At 39.6% G+C, this 24,831-nt stretch overlaps 2 protein-coding genes across 5 annotated transcripts in view; both read left to right on the forward strand.

The window, feature by feature from the left end:
* Nucleotides 1-882: 882 nt before the first annotated feature.
* Nucleotides 883-19,093, forward strand: uso1 (USO1 vesicle transport factor). 4 transcript variants are annotated; one of them, XM_065957224.1, is made up of 26 exons: nt 883-1,135; nt 2,332-2,418; nt 3,326-3,390; nt 3,499-3,575; nt 4,100-4,153; nt 5,812-5,912; nt 5,996-6,098; nt 6,329-6,384; nt 7,700-7,820; nt 7,942-8,120; nt 8,237-8,377; nt 8,471-8,559; nt 8,655-8,809; nt 9,545-9,750; nt 9,905-9,925; nt 13,066-13,176; nt 13,359-13,477; nt 13,926-14,107; nt 14,194-14,315; nt 14,441-14,579; nt 15,596-15,762; nt 15,969-16,034; nt 16,327-16,425; nt 16,508-16,612; nt 16,759-16,974; nt 18,149-19,093. In XM_065957224.1, the coding sequence occupies exons 1-26, from the start codon at nt 1,070-1,072 to the stop codon at nt 18,221-18,223; spliced, it is 2,922 nt and encodes a 973-aa protein (XP_065813296.1). In that variant the 5' UTR covers nt 883-1,069; the 3' UTR covers nt 18,224-19,093. The 4 variants fall into 4 exon arrangements, with proteins under 4 accessions (XP_065813296.1, XP_065813302.1, XP_020484507.2 ...); XM_065957230.1 differs by lacking the exon at nt 4,100-4,153; XM_020628851.3 differs by lacking the exon at nt 9,905-9,925 and having other exon boundaries at nt 884-1,135.
* Nucleotides 19,094-20,783: 1,690 nt separating this feature from the next.
* coro2aa (coronin 2Aa) overlaps nt 20,784-24,831 on the forward strand; it is a 33,336-nt gene continuing 29,288 nt past the window's right edge. The window contains exon 1 of the mRNA XM_020628800.3: nt 20,784-21,030. Coding sequence (XP_020484456.2) covers nt 21,016-21,030 — 15 coding nt within the window. The 5' untranslated portion in view covers nt 20,784-21,015. The remainder of the gene's footprint in view (nt 21,031-24,831) is intronic.

Raw genomic sequence — 24,831 nt, forward strand, 5'->3', positions numbered from 1 at the left:
TTTCTTACTTCTCTTATTTTCCTTGAAGTGCGGGTGAAGAAAATAAGATGTAGAGACTACACACTAATATCTCTGAGTTACTATGGTGAATAAGGACCTACGATCAGGAAAATGGTGTTGGGTTGTATGAGGACACTTAGCTCATGTTCTCAATTTTTTTCAACTATTCAATCTATTCATAATCTTCTATTATCTTTCACATACCGTTACATAATGTGTTTTTCTCTGTAAGTCATCTGAGTGTTTTAATGGACAACGATCTACATTTTAAAAGTCACATCAATCAGGTCACATAATCATCTTTTTACCAACTAAAAAGTATCTCACGACTCAGGGGCTTTCTGTTGGTTTCTGACACTGAAAAGTAATACATGCTTTTAAGTAGATTAGACTAAGATAGAAAATTATAACTAATTCAAAATGCAGACGCACAGATTCTCACCAGAACCAAGAGATGTGAACACATCACTCCAGTTCTTAAATTCCTCCATTGGCACAGGGTTCAAACTAGTATTTTAAAAAAAGAATTCTGTTACTTGTGTACAAAGCACTAAATGGCATTGCCCCTCAGTATATAAAGGACATGATGTGTTGTACTTATCTTGACACTTTATATTTATGTAGGCTATATGTATGTGCAGAGGTTTATGTATGTATAGGTACAGCCCTGAATCTTTTATAATCTTCTCTTTTTGCACTAAAGAAATTGTTGTGATTGTTTCTGTTTTTCCACTTCATGTGAAACCATAGACTGTAGTGTGAAACACATTGTGTTGGCTTGTGTATGAAATCTGCTAAGCCTGACTTGACTTCTTGCCCTTTAAATAACTGAATTCACTCTGCTGATCAGCCCCAGCCACGTATCGCCACGTCTGCGCGCATGCGCAGTGTATTTACACTTGTGTTCCGGGGTCGGTCAGTCAGTGTACACAGTTAAATAATATAATCAGTTTGTACCTTTTTCCCTTTTCTTTTCACATATTTATAACACGGACCATTCGGAGGAGACTGATTTATTTCTAAGAAGAAGAGACAATTAGACTTCGGCACCGTCTGGACGTCTGTAAAGATGAATTTCTTGAGAGGAGTGATGGGTGGGCAGGCAGCCGGGCCACAGCCGTCTGGAGCGGACACGGTAAGAGAACCAGCCTGGCTAGCTGTGGCTAGCTTCGGCTAGCTAAGATTTCTAATGCTCTGTGCCTGGCATACCATGACAACAATAGGCCATCGATAAAAGATGTGTTTAAACACTTAGTTTGCCCTCCTAAAAACACCCAGTGTTAAATGTTAAGATGCAATAGCCTCCTTAAATATGAGAAACTAGCTTGTCAGAAGGCTAATTGGCTAGTTAGCTAACGTAGCTTAGCTGTCATTCAGCTGTTGGGCTGCGTTTGACATGTACCCTGTTTCCTCCACTGTTAGATAGATGAATGAAAACGAATTAAAATATATAATAAACTTCAAATAAGAGTATCGACTTTAATTGGATTGTTTGACATCAATAATGTCTTGCTGTTTAAAATAACCTCCAAATATAATTAATAAAAATGTATTTACATCCAGAAAATGAATGAAATTGAAGGCAATTTACTGTCGGAGTACCAGATCAAACACAGGCCCTCTACCAATTATTCTCAGTTATAAAGGCATGTAACTAATCATTAATTACATCATCATCACATCCTCCCAAATCTTTGTTCAGTAAAATCCTGATGTGAAGATACAGCTGCAGATAAGATGCATGCAGAGTATTTTATGCAGCATTTAAAAAAAAAAAAAATTATGGCTCCTGCTGGCAATGCAGCATTACACACATAATTCAGTCTTTGTGTGTAGACATTCCTGTTTTGGCTGTTTAGAGATTCAGCTTGGCTCTTCTGCAGAGCACACAATACATTCATCAAGAATAGGTTACATTAAATGTCAGCTATCGACTGTCTCTTCCACCGCTTGTATGGAAAGAGTAAATAAACATCATTCACACAGATGCAAATTTCTACTAGTTGTGATTATGTTAATCAAAGCATCGTTTTCCAAATGTAAATCAAACCAAACAGAATCAGCTTGCTTAATGTTGCACAATGTTACATCCATCCTGGAAATGTTTCAGGACCTTTGATTGCTTGATGGAAATGGAGATACGTTTTGGAACCCTACACAAAGATAGGGAAACATATTACGTTATGATGTAAATACAAGTGGGAAAAAAAGATGTGAATAAAAAGCAAAGTGAAATATTGTGTAAATAAAATGATCTTACGAAGCCTAAAGGAAAATATGAGTGATGATACCTTGTACTTCATGAATAATTTATAATCCCTTTATTGACAGATCCAGAAGTTGTGTGACCGGGTAGCCTCCTCAACGCTCCTAGAAGATCGCAGAGATGCTGTCCGTGCTCTTAAGTCCCTCTCTAAGGTAAATAAAGCTGATATTGCTGCTACAAGTTCAGTGCAGTTTTTGTTTATACGTAATAGACGGACAACAGAGTGTATGTATGATGGGATTTTTGGGTGAACATTTATGATGTTCTCATGTTCTTTTATTCTTTATATTGACCTTCAGAATATATATATTTTTTGTCATTGACAGGATTAGCTTTAAACCCAGTGAATTGCTTCCCTGTATGAAAGTCATGTAAACAGGAACCTTTGTGAATATTTTCTCCTTGTACACACTGTCAAGGATATAAGTCTCTTTATTCAAACAACATTTAGTTAAATGAACTGATCAATATATACTTCCAGCTCTCAGTTCTTTTTATGGCCAGTTTTGTTTCCGCTTGCCCTGTCAACCATGAGTAATGAGTTTATCAGGCATGAATAAGTGGTTTAGGAGGCGCAGGGTTGCACATTAACACTCAGTGAGGTCAGAAATGTAGAGGTGGATGTGTCGACTTCCTGTGTCTAAGACCAGAGACAATACGAAGTTAATGATTTTTATTTTCCTTTGTCCACATTGACTGATAATACTAAATCCAAGAACCTCTGAAGTCTTAATGGCAAAACAAGTTTAATATATCTATCATGTAAGTGAAGCAGTCACTTTAAGCCTCATCATACTCAAAAACAAAACAGAAAACACGTCTTTTAGGTAAATATTTTACAAGTTTCCTTTAATGCTCTTTGGTTAAATTAAAGTTTTGACTATCGATGATATTCAGCTCAGTTCTCTAGATTTCTATGACTTTTACACCCTTTGTTATCAGTTATACCTTATTATTTATAACTAATGACTTTCAGCATCCTCTACGCAACACTCTGATTTGTCTTGTGTTTGCAGGTGGTTTGTAAATACACTCACTTTGCCCTTTTATCTTCTGTAGAAATATCGCATGGAAGTTGGCACACAGGCGATGGATCACTTGATTAACATACTGCAAACTGACAGGTGTGTTGATGTACTTTGTACCTTTGTTTGTTTTTTTTATTGAATTTTAAATACCAGTTCACAGATAACGTGATAATAACATGTGCTTCCACATGCTTAAATAAACAGGTCTGACTCTGAGATCCTGGGCTATGCTTTGGACACATTGTACAACCTCATCTGCAACGATGAGGAGGAGGAGCAAGGTATTTCACCATCTTGCAAATCAATGCAAATAATACAATTCACCTTTAATTGGTTGTTTTTCGAAAACATAATTCTCCCTTATTGTGTATTTCCTGAGCAACTGTTTAGTTTGCATGTTTAAATTGAATTCATGTCAAGTTGACTTGCATTCCCCTACACTGACAATGACTGCTTTATACAAAGATTCTCATTTCTCTTCTCTTCCATGTTTTAACCTACAGATGAATCAGAAGGTAAAACTCTTTGACTGTGCATGATCCAATCCCCCCTCCACCCCCACCCACTTTTTGTTTTCTAAAAAACCAGCAGCTCTTACAGATCATAGGTTTCTCTTGGTTGGGAATACGCACATTAATAACCTTGTTCACAACTCCCAACAGCTGTTACAATTCAAGGCTGTGTGTTGGTTGTTGTCAGCGCATGTATTCACAAGAATCTTTTGGCTGATTCTTCTCTGCAGTTGAAATGAAAGCTAGCTTTTTGCGTTAGGCCTTTAACTTCCTCTCCTCCCTTGCTCTCACAGACGCTGTAACCCATATCCCTGTCTCAGGGAAGCGTAAGAATGTTTCCGCACCTGGTCAGTACTGAAACGTAGCTGCCCATGCAGTAGTTTAATTACAGCTAGACGACTAACTTCACTCAAACAAGGTTGAATTGGAAAAGGGACTGGACTTTTTTAACAAAAAAAGCTTCACTAATATCATCAAGTCTCCAAACATCAGTCTGTTCATAATCTCACAGCTTCATTGTTTTTCCTCACATTTTAATACCTGCTGTTTTTCTCAGTTGTGGTGAATTATTTTGTAGGATCTTCTTTGATTAGAAGGTGTTTTCTAAAGGCCTTTCAATCATATCACAAAACAATAACATTGCCTCGTCTTCCTCTGGTTGTATCTCAAGTATGATTTTGAGATCTGTTGTGTGTAAGATAAATAGAAATATTGTTTTGAATATTTTTTCAACCATTTTTCGGATCCCCATTCAACAACAATTGAGCAAATTGTTGTCAATTTATGTCGACTTTTACACACACAACCAACTGTGTAGCACAATTAGCATTTTGCGTTGTTGAATTTGGCAAGTTACAATTATTATTAGTCCAATATTTTTAATGTTGGAAGGCTTTTTATGACTCAGTCCCCTCTGTGGACCCTTTGCACAAATCTTTTGCATCTTTTCACATTAACTGGTTATATCTCTTGTTTACTTAGTGTGCTTCACACAAAAAAAAGTAAAAAATGGCCTCACCTGAAGTCTTGTAGAGTGTTTTGCTGGAACTATAAAACAATGCTGATGAGGGTGGTGAGGTGGTGAGAGAATGTAAATATTCCAAAACAAGAAGCTGCAACATGCTTACAAGATATCCTTGGCTACAAACACTGCAAATTCCCCCTTTAACCCTATATATTGTCATATCTTTTTTTTTTTTTTTTTTTTTTTTAAAGAAATGTATGTCAATAATTATAGTTTTTTTTTTATTAAGGTTTGTTTTTGGGCTTTTTATGCCTTTATTTTAGAGATAGGACAGTGGATAGCATCGCAAATCAGAGAGAGAGAGTGGGAAATGACATGCAGGAAAGGAGCCACAGGCTGGATTTGAACCCAGGCCGCCCGTCTGGAGGACAATAGCCTCTGTATATGGGGTGTGCACACTAAACACTACGTTATCTGTGCCCCAAGAATTGAAACTTTGACCATATTGACCATTTCCCATACCAAAATCAGTTTTTCCTCATTTCCTTTTTTTTCCCCCAAGTACACATAACTTTGTATATACCGGCACCTGGAAGACACTCGCATGAATTGAATGCAGTGGTGTTTCTAACCAGCTTGTCACATTAAAACTCTCAGCCCCTCCCATTTAGACTTGTTAGATGTGCTCACAGAATCCCCCCCACAGCAAACCTGCTGATCTCACCCTGTCTACCCTCCACTCCAGCTATCCCCAACAGCTGTGTGTCAGCCTTTGTTTTTCCAGAATAGATGTTCTCACCCTGAGCATGTGCACATTACTATTGACATATTCCTTGTAAAGCCAATATTCAGTAGCAGGAAATTACCATTGATTAAAAGTGCTGTGGAAGTTTTGAGAAGTGGTAGATCCAGTGAAGTGTTACTGTCTAACTCAGGATGATTGTTATTAACAAACCTACAGATTTCCTCACTACACTGATGACTCCTGCAACGTCATTGTTTAGACATGTTATTAAATTCAGCTTCTAATCTCCTTAACAGACGAGACTGCACAGAAGCAGGCAGATGACCTCGGTGCTCAGTTCACAGAAATGTTCATCCAGGATCCTGAACACGTGACCCTGCTCCTCACTCTACTGGAGGTACTGAACAGTTTCTGTTAGTGTGCCTTTAGGATTACCTCAACACCAGCCTGACGTGTTCATTGATTGATATGTTTTCTTAGGATTTTGACTTCCATGTACGTTGGCCCGGGGTGAAGCTATTGACTGCTCTCCTGAAGAACCAGGGTGTCCAGCTCCAAGGGATCATTCTAGTCAGCCCCATGGGTAAGTGTCCCCTCTCTCAATTTAAATAAACTTGATCTGTAAAGGTCAAGATTTCACTCAGTTCTCGAATCTTAAGTCTCATATCAACATGACTTTATCCCTTTACTGATGGCATCTATAAAGCAGATAAAATTAACGATTTCAATCACACAACAATGCTTAAGCTGTGTTTCTTTTTTATTTAAATCCACCATTATTGATGAGCGCCTTTCATTCATGTACATCTGCAGGTGTTTCCAGATTGATGGACCTGTTGGCAGACTCTAGGGAGGTGATTCGCAATGATGTGAGTTAGGGGTGCAGAAATGCAAAATTTTCTTTAATCGTTTACTCTTCCCATTGTTAAAGCGAGTACTCGAGTAATCATTTTGTAGCCCTTTTTTTTCTGTGACTCTTGTCCGCCACGGGAGGCCCCGCCCCCAACTATGATTCGATACCGACTGTATTGATTAATTTGAATCTTCAGGATTTCAATAATTGTTGGTAATAGGCTTACTTTATATTAAGGTTCAAATTAGGACATTTCTTACTTCAACAGACAGCAAACCTCAAATAAAAATTCACACAGACGTATCTTATGACCGTTTTAACACTTTATTATAATTAGAGCAGTGAGTGTGGCGAGCGGACGCGCATGACATCAATTCGCACTCATCACATGTTGAAGCTGTTTTGACAGCAACGTTCTGTTAACAGAGACTACAGTCTGCAGTGTAGAGCACACTTTACTCTGGTAAATGAAGTTACAATAGAACAGGTGAACGATTTAAGTGTCTGTTCCATCTTTCTCCTCTGTGCGCAATGACACACTCGCTCAATCTCGCTCATCTGTCCGCTATGAGCTATTTCTCCCTATAAGGTTGTTCCGTTTTGTAGTTATTAAAAGAATAATCATCTGAAATTCCAACATATAGGAAACAATCTAGTTATGCTGCTCTGTCCTGGATGATCAAACGTCATTGGTTTGGCGAGGGTAAAGCGGTAATCGCAAAGTGAAAGTCCTTCTTTTTCTGTGGACTAAAAAGACAATTTGAACTGAACTTCCGTAGATCATATTGCATATTTCGTTTGTTTGGGACTTTTTGTTCATTGTGAATTTATAAAGGGGTAAATTAAAGGGATATTTTTGTTAGGCTAGCGTACAGATGAACAACGGGTGCGTTGGGGCGCGCTGGTGGCGCAATGGTTAGGGCGCGCGTCCCATGTATTGAGACTCTCGTCTCGAGCGGTAGGCCCGGGTTCGCTTCCACCTGTGGCCCCCCTCCGCATGTCATTCCCCTCTCTCTCTCCCTGGTTTCCGACTCTATCCACTGTCCTCTCTCTGCATTAAAGGCACGAAAAGCCCAAAATAAATCTTAAAAAAAAACAAAAAAAAAACAACAGACGCGTTTCAGCACAGAGCCTTTATCAGCGCTTTGTTTGTAATCTATTTTCTTTTTGCGCTCGTCCACCTTAAGTTTTATTTCTGTTTGAGTGTGCTCCTTTTTTTCTGTTTTTTTCCTATCCTAGAACCCACAATGCAACAAGAAACATTTACAAAAATTTTCATTTTCAAATTTCTAGGTGATGAGCAATAATCTGTTTTTTTTTCTTCCCAACAGGGCTTATTGCTGCTTCAACAGCTGACAAAAAGCAATGCTGCCATTCAAAAAATTGTGGCCTTTGAAAACGCATTTGAACGTCTTCTAGATATTATCACAGAGGAGGGCAGCAGTGATGGAGGTAGATGGATTTTTAGATTAAAAAGAATCCCACTCCTTTTATTTCATATTGATTAAAGTTGTAGGTTAATTTGCTTTTCTTGTTAGATATGATAATGGACATGCCTTTTCCCCCTCTGCAGGTATTGTGGTGGAGGACTGTTTGCTCCTGCTGCTCAACCTGCTAAAGAACAACAGCTCCAATCAAAACTTCTTCAAGGAGGGCTCCTACATCCAGAGGATGAAGCCCTGGTTTGAGGTCGGGGACGATAACTCTGGTTGGTCCGCACAGAAAGTCACCAACCTCCACCTCATGCTGCAGGTAACTCAGAACAGCCATGTTGAACTGTTGCTTTAACCTAATAATAACAGTTTGAACAAGCATGACAATGGGATGTTGTTAAAAAGCCTAAGTGTTGCACAATGCTCTGTTTCAAGTTGGTGCGCGTCATGGTGTCTCCAGTGAACTCTCCTGGAGCCACTGCCAGCTGCCAGAGGTCCATGTACCAGTGTGGTCTGCTGCAGCAGCTGTGCACCATCCTCATGGCCACTGGTGTGCCTGCTGACATCCTCACCGAGGTAAAGCCAGCGATGTTCAGGAAGTATTGCACACGCAGAAGGATCTACTCTTTGAGAAGCATTCAAGTCTATAATCTGGTCTCTTTCTTTCAGACCATCAACACCGTGTCCGAGGTTATCAGAGGCTCGCAGATCAACCAGGACTACTTTGCCTCCGTCAACGCTCCGTCAAATCCACCAAGGTGACACAAACAATCCAATGAAGATAAGAATTCCTTCATCTCCAGCTGATCGTACTAAACTTCCTCTCTGGTCTCCTCTCTAAATCTCTCCACAGACCGGCCATCGTGGTGCTGCTCATGTCCATGGTGAATGAGAGGCAGCCATTTGTGCTTCGCTGTGCTGTGCTCTACTGTTTCCAGTGTTTCCTCTACAAAAACCAGAAAGGACAGGGGGAGATAGTGGCTACACTGCTGCCCTCCACCATCGATGGTCAGTTAATAAAGTTGAGAACTTTCAACTGGCTTTATTAGCTGTTTTGCAATAATTTTAAGGAGTGCTTGTAGATAAATGAGTAGAAGTATTCTTTGCCCTGACAGCAAACAAGGATTTCATTCTTGAGAATATTTTAACTTTGAACAATTGATTTGAACAGCTTTCTATGAAGCCTCTTTTCAGAACAAGATTTGTTTGATTGTTTTTTTTTACTCCAGATTTGAACCATTACTTTAAACTGTATTAAATTGGCAGATTGGAATAGTGAAGAGGTAAAGGCATAAAGAAATGCCCTTTTCCCTGTTTGAGTTACTCAGAGTTTTATCAGACATCTTGTAAATTTGTCGCACACAAAAATATATTCTTGAAAAATGAATTATTCTAAGAATTCGAGTAAACTCCTCAGGGTTTTTTAAGCCATGTTTATTGGTGATCATAATATTGTTAAAGAAATTGTATTTTAGCAGAAAGGTGATATAAATGTTCTTCATATCACAATGTCTTCTAAGTTAAGATTACAGGAGACTTTGTTGGGTGTTAGGAATGAAATTGAACAGGAATCAGAACGGTATGTGAGTTTCTGTTTGGCGGCTTTATTACACTACAAGTAGAACAACTCCATTAACATAATCTGACGAATAACTGTTATTTCTGCCAGATCCCCGATGCCTGCAGCTTTAGTCATGTGTTGACCATTACCTGTTGACTGACATGCTCCTTTTTCTTCTCCAGCTAACTCCATCTCAGCAGGCCAGCTGCTGTGCGGAGGCCTGTTCTCAGCAGACTCTCTGTCTAACTGGTGTGCCGCTGTGGCGTTGGCTCACGCCCTGCAGGACAACCTCACTCAGAAGGAGCAGCTGCTGAGGGTCCAACTCGCCACCAGCCTGGGAAAGCCCCCTGTCTCCCTGCTGCAGCAGTGCACCAACATCCTCTCGCAGGTAGGACAGCAGTGTTTGAAATTTGGTTCCTGTTTGAAGGAGATGTTAAATTGAGATGTGTGTCTCGCTTAGAAGTGTTTTTCAGTAAATGAACAAAGATTATTACTGTCAACAACGGTGAATAGAACAGTATCAAATTATTGTGGTTTTGCAGGGAGATAAGATCGCCCGGCGGGTAAGTAATGTGTGTGTGTGTGTGTGTGTTTGGGTGGCACTTTTGCTGGTTATTGTGGCTTGGCATCTTAGTAGACGTTTTGTTGGCCCGTGTGTTGGGGGATCTGGCTTCTCTTAACTCTTTACTACACCGTCTTTGTCTCTTAACTGATCTCTTAGGCCCAGTTCTTACTCATTAGGGGGGCACAATCTGTTCCCTCACTCTGATGAGTGTTTTTAGAAGTGGTCAGGAAGTGAGAGGCGGCTTGTTTTTAGTGGTTTTATCTCCACTCATGTCGTCATGACATCTACTCTGAGCTGTGGCCTTGGACTGTTTTCTGCTGAAAGCGCTTATCTGTCAGGATGTGTTTTCTGCAGCAGGTTTTGGGTCTTTTCCTGTCAGAGTGAGAGAGCTCCATTATTCTTCTTTTTTTCTCATAAACACACATGTGAGGATTGTTTATATTTGAAGGTGGACTTGGTTGGTTTCAGTTTAAGCATTAATAGGAAGGTCAACATGTTCAGTCATACCTAACCAATCCTCCTGGATTACTCATTTTGTATTGTGCTCATCACATGTTTTCACCCTTAGTTGTTCCTTTAATTAATTCATGACATGAATTTACCCACTTCTTCAAGGAGAATCTCATTACTTTTGGTTGCTTCTGGCTAGCTTGTTCTCAAGTTGAGTGTCTAAATTTGGATCAAGGAAACTGGGCCCTTCCTCTGGGTGACCAAATTACTTCGACATGTTAAGCCAAGCAACAACTGGGCCAGCACAAAGGCTTGTTGTAGAGCTCTAGTGTATTGGCAGTAAGACACTTGTCTAAAGTATTGGCTTTTGCAGAAGATACCTGAATCAGAGGATGGGCACTGGAAATGCAGATGAACTGCAGATGAACTGCAGCCTCTCCAAAGTTCATGTGAATCACTTTGGTTTCTCTTTAAGAGCCTCTGGTGTCTATTTTAAGAAAACAGTGGTCTTTATATATGGCTGTTTGGGATCAGCACGTGGTGCTGTGGTACTCCTTTCTTCCCTGTGTGAGGGGATTTGAAGCATGTCATGTTTTTATAAAGTATATGAAGCGAGACATGACAAATGAGCAGAGGTGCTGCCTGCCTGCCTTGGGGTGGCTGTGGCTCAGTGGTAGTGTTGGTTGGCTCCCAACAGGAAGTTCGGGGGTTTGATCACCAGCTCCAGCTACATGTCGGTATGTCTTATTAATACTGATGGACACTACAAAGCAGCCTCTGCCATCAGTGTGTGAATGGGCAGTGTTGATCTGCAGTGTGAAAAGAGCTCTGAGTAGTCAGAAGACTTGAAAAGCACTAGCTCAGATTCATTTACCTGGGGAAGTGCTGTTATTTTCTAGACTTTAGAAGTTAGGAAGAAGTTGACCCTGAAAGCAAATGTCCTGATCTACCAATAAATCAACATTCCTTCCGTTACTATTGGTTTTCAGCTAGCACACTCGATAGTCAGGCAAGAGATGGTAAAGACATCTGAACAGGGGGCCTCCTGGATGCCCGCCTCTGGATTTATTCCAGACAAATTTAAAGTTGTACATTTGAAATACATTCTTATCGCTCCCTTAAATCTAAGATATAACCTTTTTCTCAATTTTTTTTTTTACTGATGTTTTTTTCTAGATTACTTTCTCTTAAACCTCATTTCAATATTCTTTAACGTACTATATGAAGGTGGTGATTTGTCTTTTTTCTCATGATTTCACTTTAAAGGGTAGTCTTTAATGAAACTGGCCAGCTTAGACTAGCTTGTTGAAACCACTATCACCAACATAAACACCAACATAAACAGAGTATATACTTTAGAACCAGAACCAATGTTTGTTGAATACTTGGTGTCATGTTTTTGTCTTTTGTTTTCCTCTTCATTTTTTGCATTTCGTCACATTTGGAGACTAAATCTGAAAAGGTGATTTTTGTACATTTTTGTGGTATTGAATGCGGATAAGTCTTTAACCACACTTTCATTGCTAAGGTCTCCAAACTTGCTGTAGATGGTTGGCAATGATTCTTTCAGGTGTGCTCTCCTTAAAGCATGAAGTGCATTAAGTGTTTACGCACCAGCTTATTAGCATCCTTAAGCTACAGTGTAGAGTTTCTATTGATGTGTTGATTTTTATCATTGTACATTCCAACTCCATGAAAACCATCCTTCCTCACAACCACTGATTGAGATGGATTGTTCAGATCTGTGTAATTGCTCAGAGAATAATTCTGATTCCATTGAAGCCGACTTACTCACTCGTTAAAACCAGTTATGTATCTTAAAACTATTTGACCTGCTTCAAAGCTGTTTTCATGGAAATGCATGATCCTTCTACACCATTTTTTATATTTTTACAGTTGATATTTTAAGTGCAACTTAACTTTTAAGTTGCTCATTAAGCAGATTTTGCTTTGCATGTTGTGATAGCTGGACATGTATGTTGTGTAGTTTGATACTTTGTTGCAAGTCATCAAATCGCTTTAAGATGTAAAACTGCAACCCACAAAACTAAAAAACGTTTTAAAACGTTCAACTTGTGTACGACCTAAAGGCAGACCACATTATCAACATAACCCTGTTTGAATATACTGAATGCATTACGTTGACTGTGTCCTTGTCTTTTGTTTGTGATAACGTCATTAATGACCACTAATGTTTGATGTGACTGAAGTGCTGCCAACTGATTAACTGATTTATTTATACCTAACCATGTCTAGTGCAGGTTTTTAATCTCATCAAGTCAGAATGGGAAGAAAATAATTCACATGTTAGAAAAGTAAACAAAAAGACTACACCAACTCATAATCAAGCACTTTGTAACTCTCCTTTAATTCAGCTCTTTTAAGAAATTACCAGATCTGTTTCTTAGTTCATGTCCAGATCTGGAACTAACTTGAAGTCTTTGATCAGGATGTAGATGTAAATTAATTAAACTGATACATTTGTTGCCATTCTGATACTGAATATCATCACATGCCTTTTTAAGCCTAACCATCCAACATTTAAAAAACAGTTTGGTTTTCTGTTGTCTAAACTAAACATATTTAAATGATAACACCTGAATATTACTTAAATGATCAACATTGGGGCAACTCATCATCCAAGAGGCAAATGTTGACACGTCCTTGTTGTCTTCTTGTTCTCTGCAGGGCAGTAAAGTTCAGACGCGGGTCGGCCTCCTCATGCTGCTGTGTACGTGGATCAACAACTGTCCGATAGCTGTCACACACTTTTTACACAACCAGGAAAACGTTCCCTTTGTATCCTTTTTAAAGCAGCTTGTGAATCATCTTCCAATTTTTAAAAAATCAACTCTAGCATCTATCACTTGAACTTATTCAAACAAAACTGATGATCAACTAGAATGTGAGAGTCATATTCCACCTCTAGGTTAAAAAGCACATGTGTGAACTGCGGATCCTTGACTCTGTGCCTCGTTCAGCTGACGGCTCAGATCTCCGAGAACCTGGGAGAGGATGAAAGGCTGGTGCAGGGCCTGTGTGCACTGCTCCTTGGGATCTGCATCTATTACAACGACAACTCGCTGGAAAACTACACCAAGTAAGTATCTTCTCACACACAGAAAAATGTATACAGTATATATGTTTGCAAGCTATCTATGATTTTGACAGCCAAGAAGACTATGCTGTCATTTTACTCATTATTGTTATTTGACTTTACTACTGGGTCAAGTCTACACCCACATGTATTGAAAAACTGTCTGTTCTCATTTTGTTTTCTCTTCTCTTGTTATATTTTCTACGCTTTTAGTCTAGTCGAAGGCCTTTATAGGGTGTTTTTTTTTTATTGCTCATCAACTTAAATTTTAAGGACAAATGGAGCTGTAATCTGTAACATGTAAAGCTGCTTGAAACAAACTTGTAATTAGTTTATCCTTGTTTGCCAAGTTCTGTAATGGCTTGAACAGAAAAAGAAAGCCAGGCTCTTCTAAATTCTGCTTACTTGTGGTCATGTTAAAAACCCGCCATACCGCCTCTGTCATCCTCAGAGAGAAGCTAAAGCAGCTCATTGAGAAGCGGATCGGGAAGGAGAACTTTGTAGAGAAACTGGGCTTCATCACTAAACATGAGCTGTACTCGCGGGCGGCCCAGAAGCCGCAGCCCGTCTTCCCGTCTCCAGAGCAAATGCTGTTTGACCACGAGTTCACCAAGCTGGTCAAAGAGTTGGAGGGTCAGTCAGAGAATATCCAGTGATGATTACTGTATTGCTGAGTATCAAGGACCATTTCATAATTCATGTCTCCTTTCTCTCTTCAGGTGTGATCACCAAAGCGGTTCATAAGTCCAGTGAGGAGGAGAAGAAGGAAGAGGAGGTTAAGAAGACGTTAGAGCAACATGACAACATCGTAACACAGTACAAAGAGCTGATCAGAGAACAGGTAAACATTTTCATTTTGTTTTCTGTTGTAGGTGTCATTGTTTATTTCATAAATAAAGGATTATCTGATCTTATTTCAACCTGATGTACTCTCCTGCTGACTACTTTTGTTTGTGTGATGTTCAGGATGCTCAGATCCAGGAGCTGAAGGAGCAGGTGTCGACCATGTCAGCTCAGAACGAACAGATGCAGACTTCACTCACACAACAGCTGTCCCAGATCCAGCAGCACAAAGATCAGTACAACATCCTCAAGCTGAAATTAGGCGAGTTCATCTCATTGGTGTCAGGTGTTTCACATGAAGTATTTTCTTTGTAGTCTACAGGTAGTTGGAAGAGAAATATGTCAGTGAGATTTACCACATTGCACATTTCCATTTCTTCAGTTGATAGTTAAAAATGTAAAGCGTGTGGGATGATAAAGGTTTGCAGCGACTTTACGAGATACTGTTTCACAACATTGTGTGCACAGGGAAACAGAATGATCTGCGAGTGTTTTATTTTATTTTTTTGAAGGTTTCTATTTTGGGCTTTTTATGCCTTTGTTTCGAGATAGAACAGTGGATAGAGTCAGAAATTTGAGAGAGAGGATTTGAAACCTGGGTTGCCCGCTTGGAGGACAATAGCCTGCGTACATGGGGCCCCCTCACCAACCACTAGGCTACCGACACCTACCGAGTGTTTTAAACAGAAATTCTACATTTTGGGACCATTTAAAAAAGAAAGATTTTGGTTGTGAAGGCGTTTTGTGATTAACTCTAGACAAAGCAAGACGTTGTAATGATTTCATGGAGTCTCGCTATCAGAATGAGGCTGCCAAATTGGGGGCCTTACCAATTAACGGAAGTGTGAACTAAAACTTGTGTGTGCTGTTGATATCTGGCAATTCTTACTTAGCCTTTAAACTCAGCAGAATTTGAATCACACAGCTTCTCCGATTCCCCCTTTTTCTACTCTTCTGTGTGTCTTTGAGTCAAACAAACAAACAAACAAACATGATAAATGTCACAAAGTCAGCTTCAGAGTTGTTTTTAAGCATTTATTTTTGTACTTTAGACTGGACTATGGCAGCAGTTTTCCTCTGCTGCAAGTCTTTATGCTAAGCTAAGCTAACAGCCGCCATATTAGGAGGGGAAGCTGAGGTAGATGAAGTCAGATATTTCAAGTACTGTATATGTTAAATGGTTAAGAAGGAGCCAGCCAAAAGAGAGACATTCATATCACATGGACAGTTAAATGTGACATTTTAATTGTGTACTTGTGCGTGTTGTTGTAACTTTAGGTAAGGATAACCACAGTCAGTCAAACAGTCAGGGAGACGGCTCGCAGATGAACGGGCTACAGATGGAGGAGGTCACGCAGCTCAGAGCGGAGCTGGAGGAGCTCCGCATGCAACACACACTCCTTCAGACACAACTCGGCGACAAAGACACACTCATCAACAGCCTGGTTTGTAAATGCTTGTGTGCAGTAGTTGTGTTTGTGTGTGAAATGTGAAAGGAAGTAAAATGCTTTTTTCCCTGAGCTGTTGTGGGGAACTGCGTCTTTTATCACCAAGTTTGTTGTGCGTTTGTAAAAGCTTCAATTAGATGAGCACTCTCTCAGACAGAACCGGTTGTTTATTTGCCTTTGATCTTTTCAATATGTAACTGTAGAGGTCAGAGCCGTCCAAGACAGCAGAGGGTTCAGCAGCAGAGTCAGACAACTCAGAACTGCTCAAGGTAAGAATTCATCAGAACGTGCTTCGTCTTTCACCAGTTCGATCGATTCAACCCTCAAAAAGTGACGATTATTGTGTTAAGATAAATATGAGGTGAGGATAGGCTGATAAGATTCTGATTTCTTAACTAAGCTCATGAAAAACATTACACAACAGACGGTCTCCAGCACCATACTTTTCAATTTTGTTTTTCTCATTTATTAATAAGGTATTGTTAGTCTTTATTCCTTATAATTAATTCGTATATATTTTGTGTATTTTTGCACATGTTGGCTGACTTTGTTGTTTTGCAGGAGCTGGAGGCTCTGAGGAGTCAGGTTCAGTCACAGTCTGCAGAAATCAACCAGATGAGGACAGAAAGAGAAGAGCTGCTGAGGAGAGCGGAAGCTGCAGTAAATACCAAGCAAATAAGATACTTTGTTCAACATATAAACATCCCATAATGTTTACAGGCACTGAATTGGTTTCTCTCAGTCCTCAGAAGCAGCTCCCTGCAGTGACAGCTCATTAGATGCTCAGAAGATGGCAGAACTAGAGAGCAGACTCGCAGCCCAGACGAACGAGACGGAGAGACTCAAGGTGTGTTACTGTTTAAACAAAATGTCTGTCTGACTCTGACCTCTGAAGAATTTCATTACATTTACTTCCAGTATTTGTTTTTGTTCATAATTTTTCCTTCCTGTCTTCCCCTTTCTCTATTCTCACCCTCTTCTGCGACGGTTCAGGCGGAGGCAAAGAGCTTGTCACAGAGCCGGCTGGAGCTGGAGCAGCAGCTTGCTTCAGCCACCAGCACGGTGGCCATCCTCCAGACAGAGAAGGCTAAGCTACAAACAGAGGTGCAGGAGTCTAAGAAGGAGCAGGACGACCTGCTGATGCTGCTGGCGGATCAGGACCAGAAGATCCACAGCCTCAAACAGAAACTCAAAGACCTGGGAGAGACGGTAGACAAACTATCAAAACATTTATCATATATGTATGAGGAGGTAATATACATGTTCACAATCCATATGAAATATTTGTATTACATTTAGATCTCTTTTAAAAGAGGTTTGAATACACATCATGATCACTGAGTAGATTGCAATTAATCCGCTCACCCGACATTCATCGTCTCGTTTAGTTCTTCTCTGCTGTGGCCTTTGAAAATCTTTTGGCTTCATAACTTCTCTTGTCATTTGAAGAATGAGAAAACAAGAAAGAGTGGGCTGTGCCAATACTACATGACAAATCATATCCTGTGTTGATTTAGTAAAACGGTGATTTTTTTATTTTTGGATGCGGTTCAACCACAAGGGCGAAGCAGTGATTTGATGCTTGCCAGAGATTTCACCCAAATTCAGTTCATCATAGATCTTAATAAAGCAGTGCGGTGAGGACATCAACAATGTATTTCCTATCATAGTTAACAGAGACTTGGATGTAGTTCAGACGCTTCACTGATAAACTACAGAATTTCAGAGAAACGCTACACTTCAAGAACGTTTTATATCACAGTGACACTTAATGTTTCTGCTCCCTCTCACACACGAGTGCACTTGTTCTCTTTCTCTCTCTCTCTCTGCTGCGAGTCTAAAGCACACTTTTACACATTCATGTTTTTTTATAGCACAAATTATTATTACATGCCCTCGTCTGACAATTAAATCAGCCTCAACCCTACTAAATCAAAACAGCTGATTTAAAGTAGAAAATCAAACCTTTTTTACAGGTTTAACCAGTAAAGACATTAGCTTGAGCTTTTTAATATGAGCTTTATCAGGAACCCTTGTTGTTTTGAGGTAGCCTCTAGTGGTCACACTAGGAACAGCATTTTTTTTTTTTTGCTGTTAGCTTACATTACATTCACTTAATTTCTTTTTACCTTGGAGGTTGCCGCTCAGAAGCGACACATTTTAATGTGAGCTCTCATTTGACAAATGACATGCTCTGTGTCCCGACCACTCAGTACCAGGTGTGAACAGGACCTTAGAAGCTCCCAGTTGAACCAGTGAAACTAGGTGGTAGTCGTCTTGACGTGACTAGTGAGCAGATACCTCAAAGACATGCTCTGTGTCCCGACCACTCAGCTGTGTTTCGTTTGTTTGCTTTAGTTAGACTGTGACACTTTCCTTACAGGTGGACGATGAGGATGACCTCGACACTAGGGACCAAACAGACGACGACTACGAGGAGGAAGAAGACGAGGACTAGAGGAGAAGAAAAGAAAAAACACTGAAAGAAGCAAAAGGAGAGATTTGACTGCCAGAAGGCAAGAAAGGACTTTTCAGAAACACACCTGAGAAACTGAACTGGAGGACTAATACTGAAAGTTTCTCTCCCTGGCTGCCATGCTATGTTCATTTTTCTTTATACCAGTTCATCACATCATGCATACGTGTTAGTTTAAAAGATGTGTTTTAGCTCCTGATGCTGTTTATTCAGAACAGCAAAAACATATAAACATGTCAGTTAATTCATCTCTGCCACCTTCTCAGCATCAGATTGTGATGGATTTTTACCAGTTTTGTGTTGATTGTAACATATTGTCACATAGTGTTAGGTTCACTTTAACACATAAGCCACCTGGGGAACTCACAGATGAGGATATAAAATGTAGCAAAAAATACAATTAGCAGATTTAATATTCTTACTTCATCATAATGCTGGTGAAATTTGCTGGGAGGGTTTCCCCGCTCCCTCCCTTATTGACACAGCATCAGGACCCCCTGAAGCGTATCACTGTGCTGACCACTCAATTTATCTTCATACCCATTGGTCAGTCCATGTTCAGTGTATCACAGTATTTCAGCTCTGAGTTGTTTCATTTCACACTCAAAAAAAAAAAAAAAACCTAACTGCTCTACAATATGCTGCAAGAAAAAAACACTGACAGAAAAAGATGTAAAGACAAAAAAGATATTTTTGCAACTTTTTGTCCAGTTCTGGCATCCAGCTTCTGTATGATATTGTGTAACTTATCAATATATGAGCCACATTGATATGAATAAAGAATCTATTAGTCTGTATGCCTGTATAGTGGGATAATTGTAGATAAATTAAATTTTACTAAATCCACAGAGATTTATGTTTTTGTCTTTTTGGGATTATTTATATTTGGAAAAAATTGTTGAGGGGAAAACGTTTTAAATGTAAATATGTCACCAAATGTGTTGCACAAATGCACATTGGTGTTGTGGGAAGCATACGGTATATTGCATGTGTACTCTGCCTGCTATGGGAATCCTACTGAAGTATTTTTGAAATAAGATTAAGGTATTTATGCCCAGTGAAAGGATAAGCCCTCAATGAAGACATCCCACATCCCTTTGAGTTTGTTCTACTTTTGAGGAAAGATTTCAGAAGCCAGACAACTTCTCTGAGCAGCTCATCCATTTGACCATCATTTTTAAAGCCTTTGATTATGTGGGCGGACCCTTTGTTTTTTTTTCACACTGCCTCACCCTTTGACAAGGGAACGCTCATGCATTTGCCTGGATCTGAAATGCCAAAATTTCTAAAGTTTGTGAAAGCAAAAGTTAACATGAATTATCTGCTGTCAACACAGAACCTCAGGTAGCTCAGGGCAAACAGACAGACAGAGTAAATGAAGACTCAAGGGTGTTTAGTTGTTTTATTTGTTCAATAGAATTTACCAGGATATTAATTTTCATCATCTTGAGTAGTTGTAAAGATAATTGAGTATGCCAAGTCAAGAAAATGCTAAATGTATACCAGCAAACTAAGGTATTACTTTCATCCTGCAAGTCACTGTAACTGTACGCTCTGTTAAAGCCTAAACTTACAGAAGAATGGCAATGACCACAGAAACGTTTCAATACTTTTCAATAACTGAATTTAAAAAGAATGACCCTATTCCTACATATTTTTATGCTTCAGTTCACCTGCTTCTCTTCTTAATGTTGACAAATATTATTGAACAAATGCCTACTGCATCAATAATGTCTATTATACAATATAGTGGCTAAGATTACTCCTCCGAGTGCCCCCCTGCTGTGGTGAATCCTCTTGTGATGGCTGAATATCAACGCTGGGGGGCGACAAATACTCTCAAATAACCATAGGCACCAAACCAAAACTCGTAATATTTACATATTGTGCTGAATGTGCTTGACATTTTTTTAATGAAAATAACTGTTCCAAAATTCAGTATTTAATTTGAACATTTTTGGATTGTTTTGACTTTGAAAACAATCTTCTAACAATCTTTCACCAAGTCTTAACACTATAATCTAAACATTTTTGTTAGTGTTACAAATTTGAATATGACTGACAAAATATTCAATTTTAGACAACGAGACTTGTTACAGATTAATTCTATAAAATAAGGCAGAAAAACGTCGTTTTATTTTTAATTGTTGGAGTAGTACACTCATCAAAAAAAACATTGTTTAAACCATATTGTGGCACATATGCACAGAGTAATGACAAACTAATATATGACGATACATTTATACTGGTAACACTTCTGCAGGGGATCAAATCTATGCATGACGGTGTATACGGCTTTAGGTAGTCTAGTTGGACTTTGAGCTATTTTTAATCATCCTTTAATGATACATTTTCCCCCTCAAAATCCATCCTTCATAGCCTCGCCCCTTCCTCCCCCTCCCTCTTCTCTCGTCGCATCCTGTACTTACATCTCTCTTCATCATCCGCCCTCCTCCTCCTCCTCCTCCTCCTCCTGGTGCCCGGGCACTTGTTTTTTTTTTTTTTTTTTTTTTTTTCCTCACATGGTGACTCTGTGCGTCGCTTGCAGGAGGGGGGGACATGCTCTGTCTCTGAGCTTCTGATATCTTTTTTTATTTTTTTTTCCTCTTCTTGGGATACCTGAAGGTCGAGCCTTGCATCATGGCTTGTAAATGACAACCATGCAAAAAACACTGGTGTCATAACGCGACTCGTCTCAGCTCCACCATCAGCTCCACTTCAGCTCCTCTTCAGGGAAAACCACCACCACCACCTGCCGACGCATCCTGCAACATATGACCGTCACGAAGGTGAGTTTACGTCAGGGTAAAAACTCGTGTAGCTTTCTGCCAAGTCTGCAGACGTGGTCGTAGATGTGCTGGGTGGGGATTAAATCCCCGCGGTGAAAGTAGGACAGTCTGATTTTCAGGCGGTTTTAAACTCACAGCGTGGCTCCGACCTGCAGCTCTGCCATGCGGCTCCACACCCTCCAAAAAATATAAAACCCCGCTCGGCTGTGGAAACACACAACTCATGTTCAGGTTTCGTGTGTGTGTGTGTGTGTGTGTGAAGGTGAAGGTGATCCAGCAGTTGGCTGCATTGAAGGATGATTTGCATATCTTTCTCTGCACGTTATACATCCCCATTAGATTCACAGGGCTGTCAAACTCCTGAGAGTATAGACACTGCATGTCTGCTGCACAGTGCTGCATTTCAGGTCTCTTAATGGTTGCAGCCCCTGCAGGTGTTCAATGAGGAGAAACTCAGCTCAGATCCATATCATGTAATGTAACTAACATGTTATTGTTCCACATCTCACTTAGAACTCCTCTTTATAACACATCTGAACAGAAATATATTTTAAAAACAGAGAAAACAACTGAACAGCATCAAGAGTTTTATGTAGCTCTGAAATGATGTCGGATTAGAATTGAAAACTTGATGAATACAGAGAATGAATCCCTTTATCTTTTAAAGTATCTTTAATGCCACATTGCTTCTGGGACCATCTGAAAGTAACTTTTTGGAAGTGCTATATGCCTCCTACTTGGGTAAACAGTTGCAGTAAAAATAAACAATTAATGTACCCAAAACACTGCATTGTACTTACTCACTTCATGTCAACAAACACCTCATTAGTTACAAGTGAAATCTATTATTTTTGCCCTGCAGGTGGCTGTATTCTGCTAGTCCACCACTCCACCAGATGGTTTGGATCCATTGTTGTTGCTCACTATTGTCTGAATGGGTGTAAACAAACTTAAGACAAAAGAAAGGGTAGTTTGAGAGCTTTGTGTTTAATGACCTGAGTCTAATGGTCACCACATGTGGAACAGTGGGAGGAATGGAGGACTTCCAGTGTGGCATCACGTTCACTGGGGTGATGAAACTGTTTGATGCTTCCCTTAATACTGGTCAGGCCAATAACTCAATAACTATAAGTGCTGATTATTGGCTTTCTTTCTTTATTTCCATATCCTGTTGTGTATGAAGATTATAACTTTACTAAAGCAACTTTAATGTAGTCATATTCCCTCGCTCTTGTTTATTAGCATTCGCTCAAACTGAGATACCAGACCATTCATTTTTTTTAAAGTTATTTTTTGGGGCCTTTTTTTTCCTTTATTGGATAGGATAGCTGAAGAGAGACAGGTAAACGTTGGGAGGCGAGAGTGAGGGATGAAATGAAGCGAAAGGCCAAGGTTGAATTTTGGATCCTCAGTTACTGCGACAAGGACTAAAGCCTCGGTACATGTGGCGGGCAACATAACCGCTAGGCGCTCCCTGAAGGGGGAATAAAAACAACCTTCATTTCATGAACTAGTATGACCAGAGTAAGTGTTTAATATTCATAAAGCCGACATGTCTTTCCATTATTGAGGTGAGTTCAGTGTACACTTAAAAGTGAGACAACTCAACATTTTGGAAAACACAAGTATTCACTTTCTGTTAAGTGTGACACCACTGACATGTGTGTGTGTGTGTGTGTGTGTGTATATATATATATATATATATATATATATATATATATATATATATATATATATATATATATATATGTGTGTGTGTATATGTATATATATATGTGTGTGATGATAACGGAGCTAAAGACAGGAGGTAATTAGTTGACCTTCGATGCTTTGGATGTGCTTTGTTTTCATATCGAGGAATGTAAAACTACACAAAGCCGAGAGATTAGCTATCACGACATAGCTCACATTACAGTTCGATGATCTCACATGATATGAGAGGAAAGGCATTCACCTCTTAACTAACGGCAATCATAGCTGTGGCATCGCTGGATGCTAACAATATTAGCTCTATTTCAGGGTAACTTAGCTAATGCCAAATGAGAACCTTTAGCTTGCAATGTGACCTTTTGGATTTTCACGATCATTTGTCTTTTCAGGTGATGTATTGAGAAGCAGTGATGTTGATAAAGATGTGTCACTCTCCCTACATCTATGAGACCCCCGTAACACAGCAGTGTAACAGCTGTAACTGCATAGCTTCCTCCCCATAATCACAATGTCAAAGGGAAAAATGGTCGCCGCGTGAATAGAGCTCAGCTACAGCTCAACTGTTGGTCTGCAGCGTAATGCAAGTGTTTACACAGGCAAGTGTGCTGTAGTAATGTTAGCATGTTAGATTACAAATATTTCATTCATTAACCTGAACTGTGTCAGGCTTGAAATACCTCCTGAGTTTAAAGGCTGTGACAAATGGAGTTGTGACTTTTGGACTTGTGTTGAGTGTGGAGGTGTCGGGCCAGCTCTAGATCTCTCAGAGTCGGCCTGTCATCTAGCTAATGGCAAACTCCTGCCAAAATGAGCATTACCTTAATGAGTCTTCATCACATCTACGTGTGGGAAACAGAGAACTCGTAGATGGGAAACAAAGCTCGCCCCTCAAAGCCGCCTTCACACACCTTCAAGGTCTCTCGACATTTTTTAATGAGCTTTTTCTGTGTTATTTTAAGACACTGTACTACGTTGCTGTTTACTTCGACTTTGTCTCGAGTGAAACCTGCGCTGCACTTTGATGTTTGGCTGTAAAATGCTGCCTTTTATCTCTGGCATGTTATCAGACAGACTGCTAACACATACCTGAGATTGTCCCACTTTTTCCAACCTGTGACTTGTGCAGTTTGCTATGCAGAGGCCGACGTCTTCACAATCTGAAGGCAGATTTTCTAATGTTGTTTATATTCCTCAAACATGACGTCAGACATCGCTCTTCTGACGAGATGCCTCTGTCATGCTGCTTATGTGCAATAAAGTGAACCACAAATAACAGGAGGTGTACCCTGTATTCTAGACACACAGTGTGCTTTGATTACCTCTGAAGCCAGTCGATATTTACTCTGCAACTGCACTTTGCACTGCAGTGTTTAAGTCCAGTGGAAAGATCATAAAAAAATGAGCAGGATGTGTCTAATACAAATGGCAGATTAATCAGTGATTAAAGTCCTGACAAAGAATTCTTTTTTAAAGCCATTTTAATGTCAAATAAAGAACATATTTGATAAAGAACATAGTCATTTCTATGACATGTTCTCTGTCATTAAAAAAAATGTAGTGCAGAATTCAGTAAAAAAAAAAAGAAAATACAATAAGCTTGAGCCGTTCTTTTAGATTTTGTGCAAGTTAGTTGATACTAACATACTTTACAGAGATGGCAATAAATACAATTTCAGATGACTTCATGGTGTTTATGTCTTGTTTATTTTGAGTCCCATGACTGTCAATGATTCAGTTCAATCAGAAAAAAACAGCAGTACCTTGAGTGTCCATGTGAGGCTGGCTCCAGAAGACCCAGAAGTCCCATACACAGCTCTTACACAAAATGTCCATTTTGACATCAGAAGTAAACATGTGTGCAGCCTGGTATACACACTGTACGTGGGATGATTATTATTATTATTATTTTTACAACTCACCTGTTTTGATTTTTGAGGGATATGAGTTATGCATAAGACTGAAGGAGGCGACATTGTAGCCGTTTGTCAGGCCTGGCGTTAGGGTGTCTGAAAGTTTGATAGTCAGCATCTCCGCCAATGGCCACCCCCATGGATTGGCTTTCAAAACATCCCTTCAGAAACCAATGGGTGA

This window comes from Labrus bergylta, chromosome 1, assembly GCF_963930695.1.
Source record: "Labrus bergylta chromosome 1, fLabBer1.1, whole genome shotgun sequence".
NCBI classification, from domain to species: Eukaryota; Metazoa; Chordata; class Actinopteri; order Labriformes; family Labridae; genus Labrus; species Labrus bergylta.

Bases quoted from the DNA above. Each gene is read 5' to 3' on its own strand.
- uso1 (XM_065957224.1), top strand. From the start codon at position 1,070: ATGAATTTCTTGAGAGGAGTGATGGGTGGGCAGGCAGCCGGGCCACAG. The intron at 4,154-5,811 runs GTCAGTACTGAA...TCTCCTTAACAG, and splicing joins TAAGAATGTTTCCGCACCTG to ACGAGACTGCACAGAAGCAG. The intron at 8,121-8,236 runs GTAACTCAGAAC...CTCTGTTTCAAG, and splicing joins ACCTCCACCTCATGCTGCAG to TTGGTGCGCGTCATGGTGTC.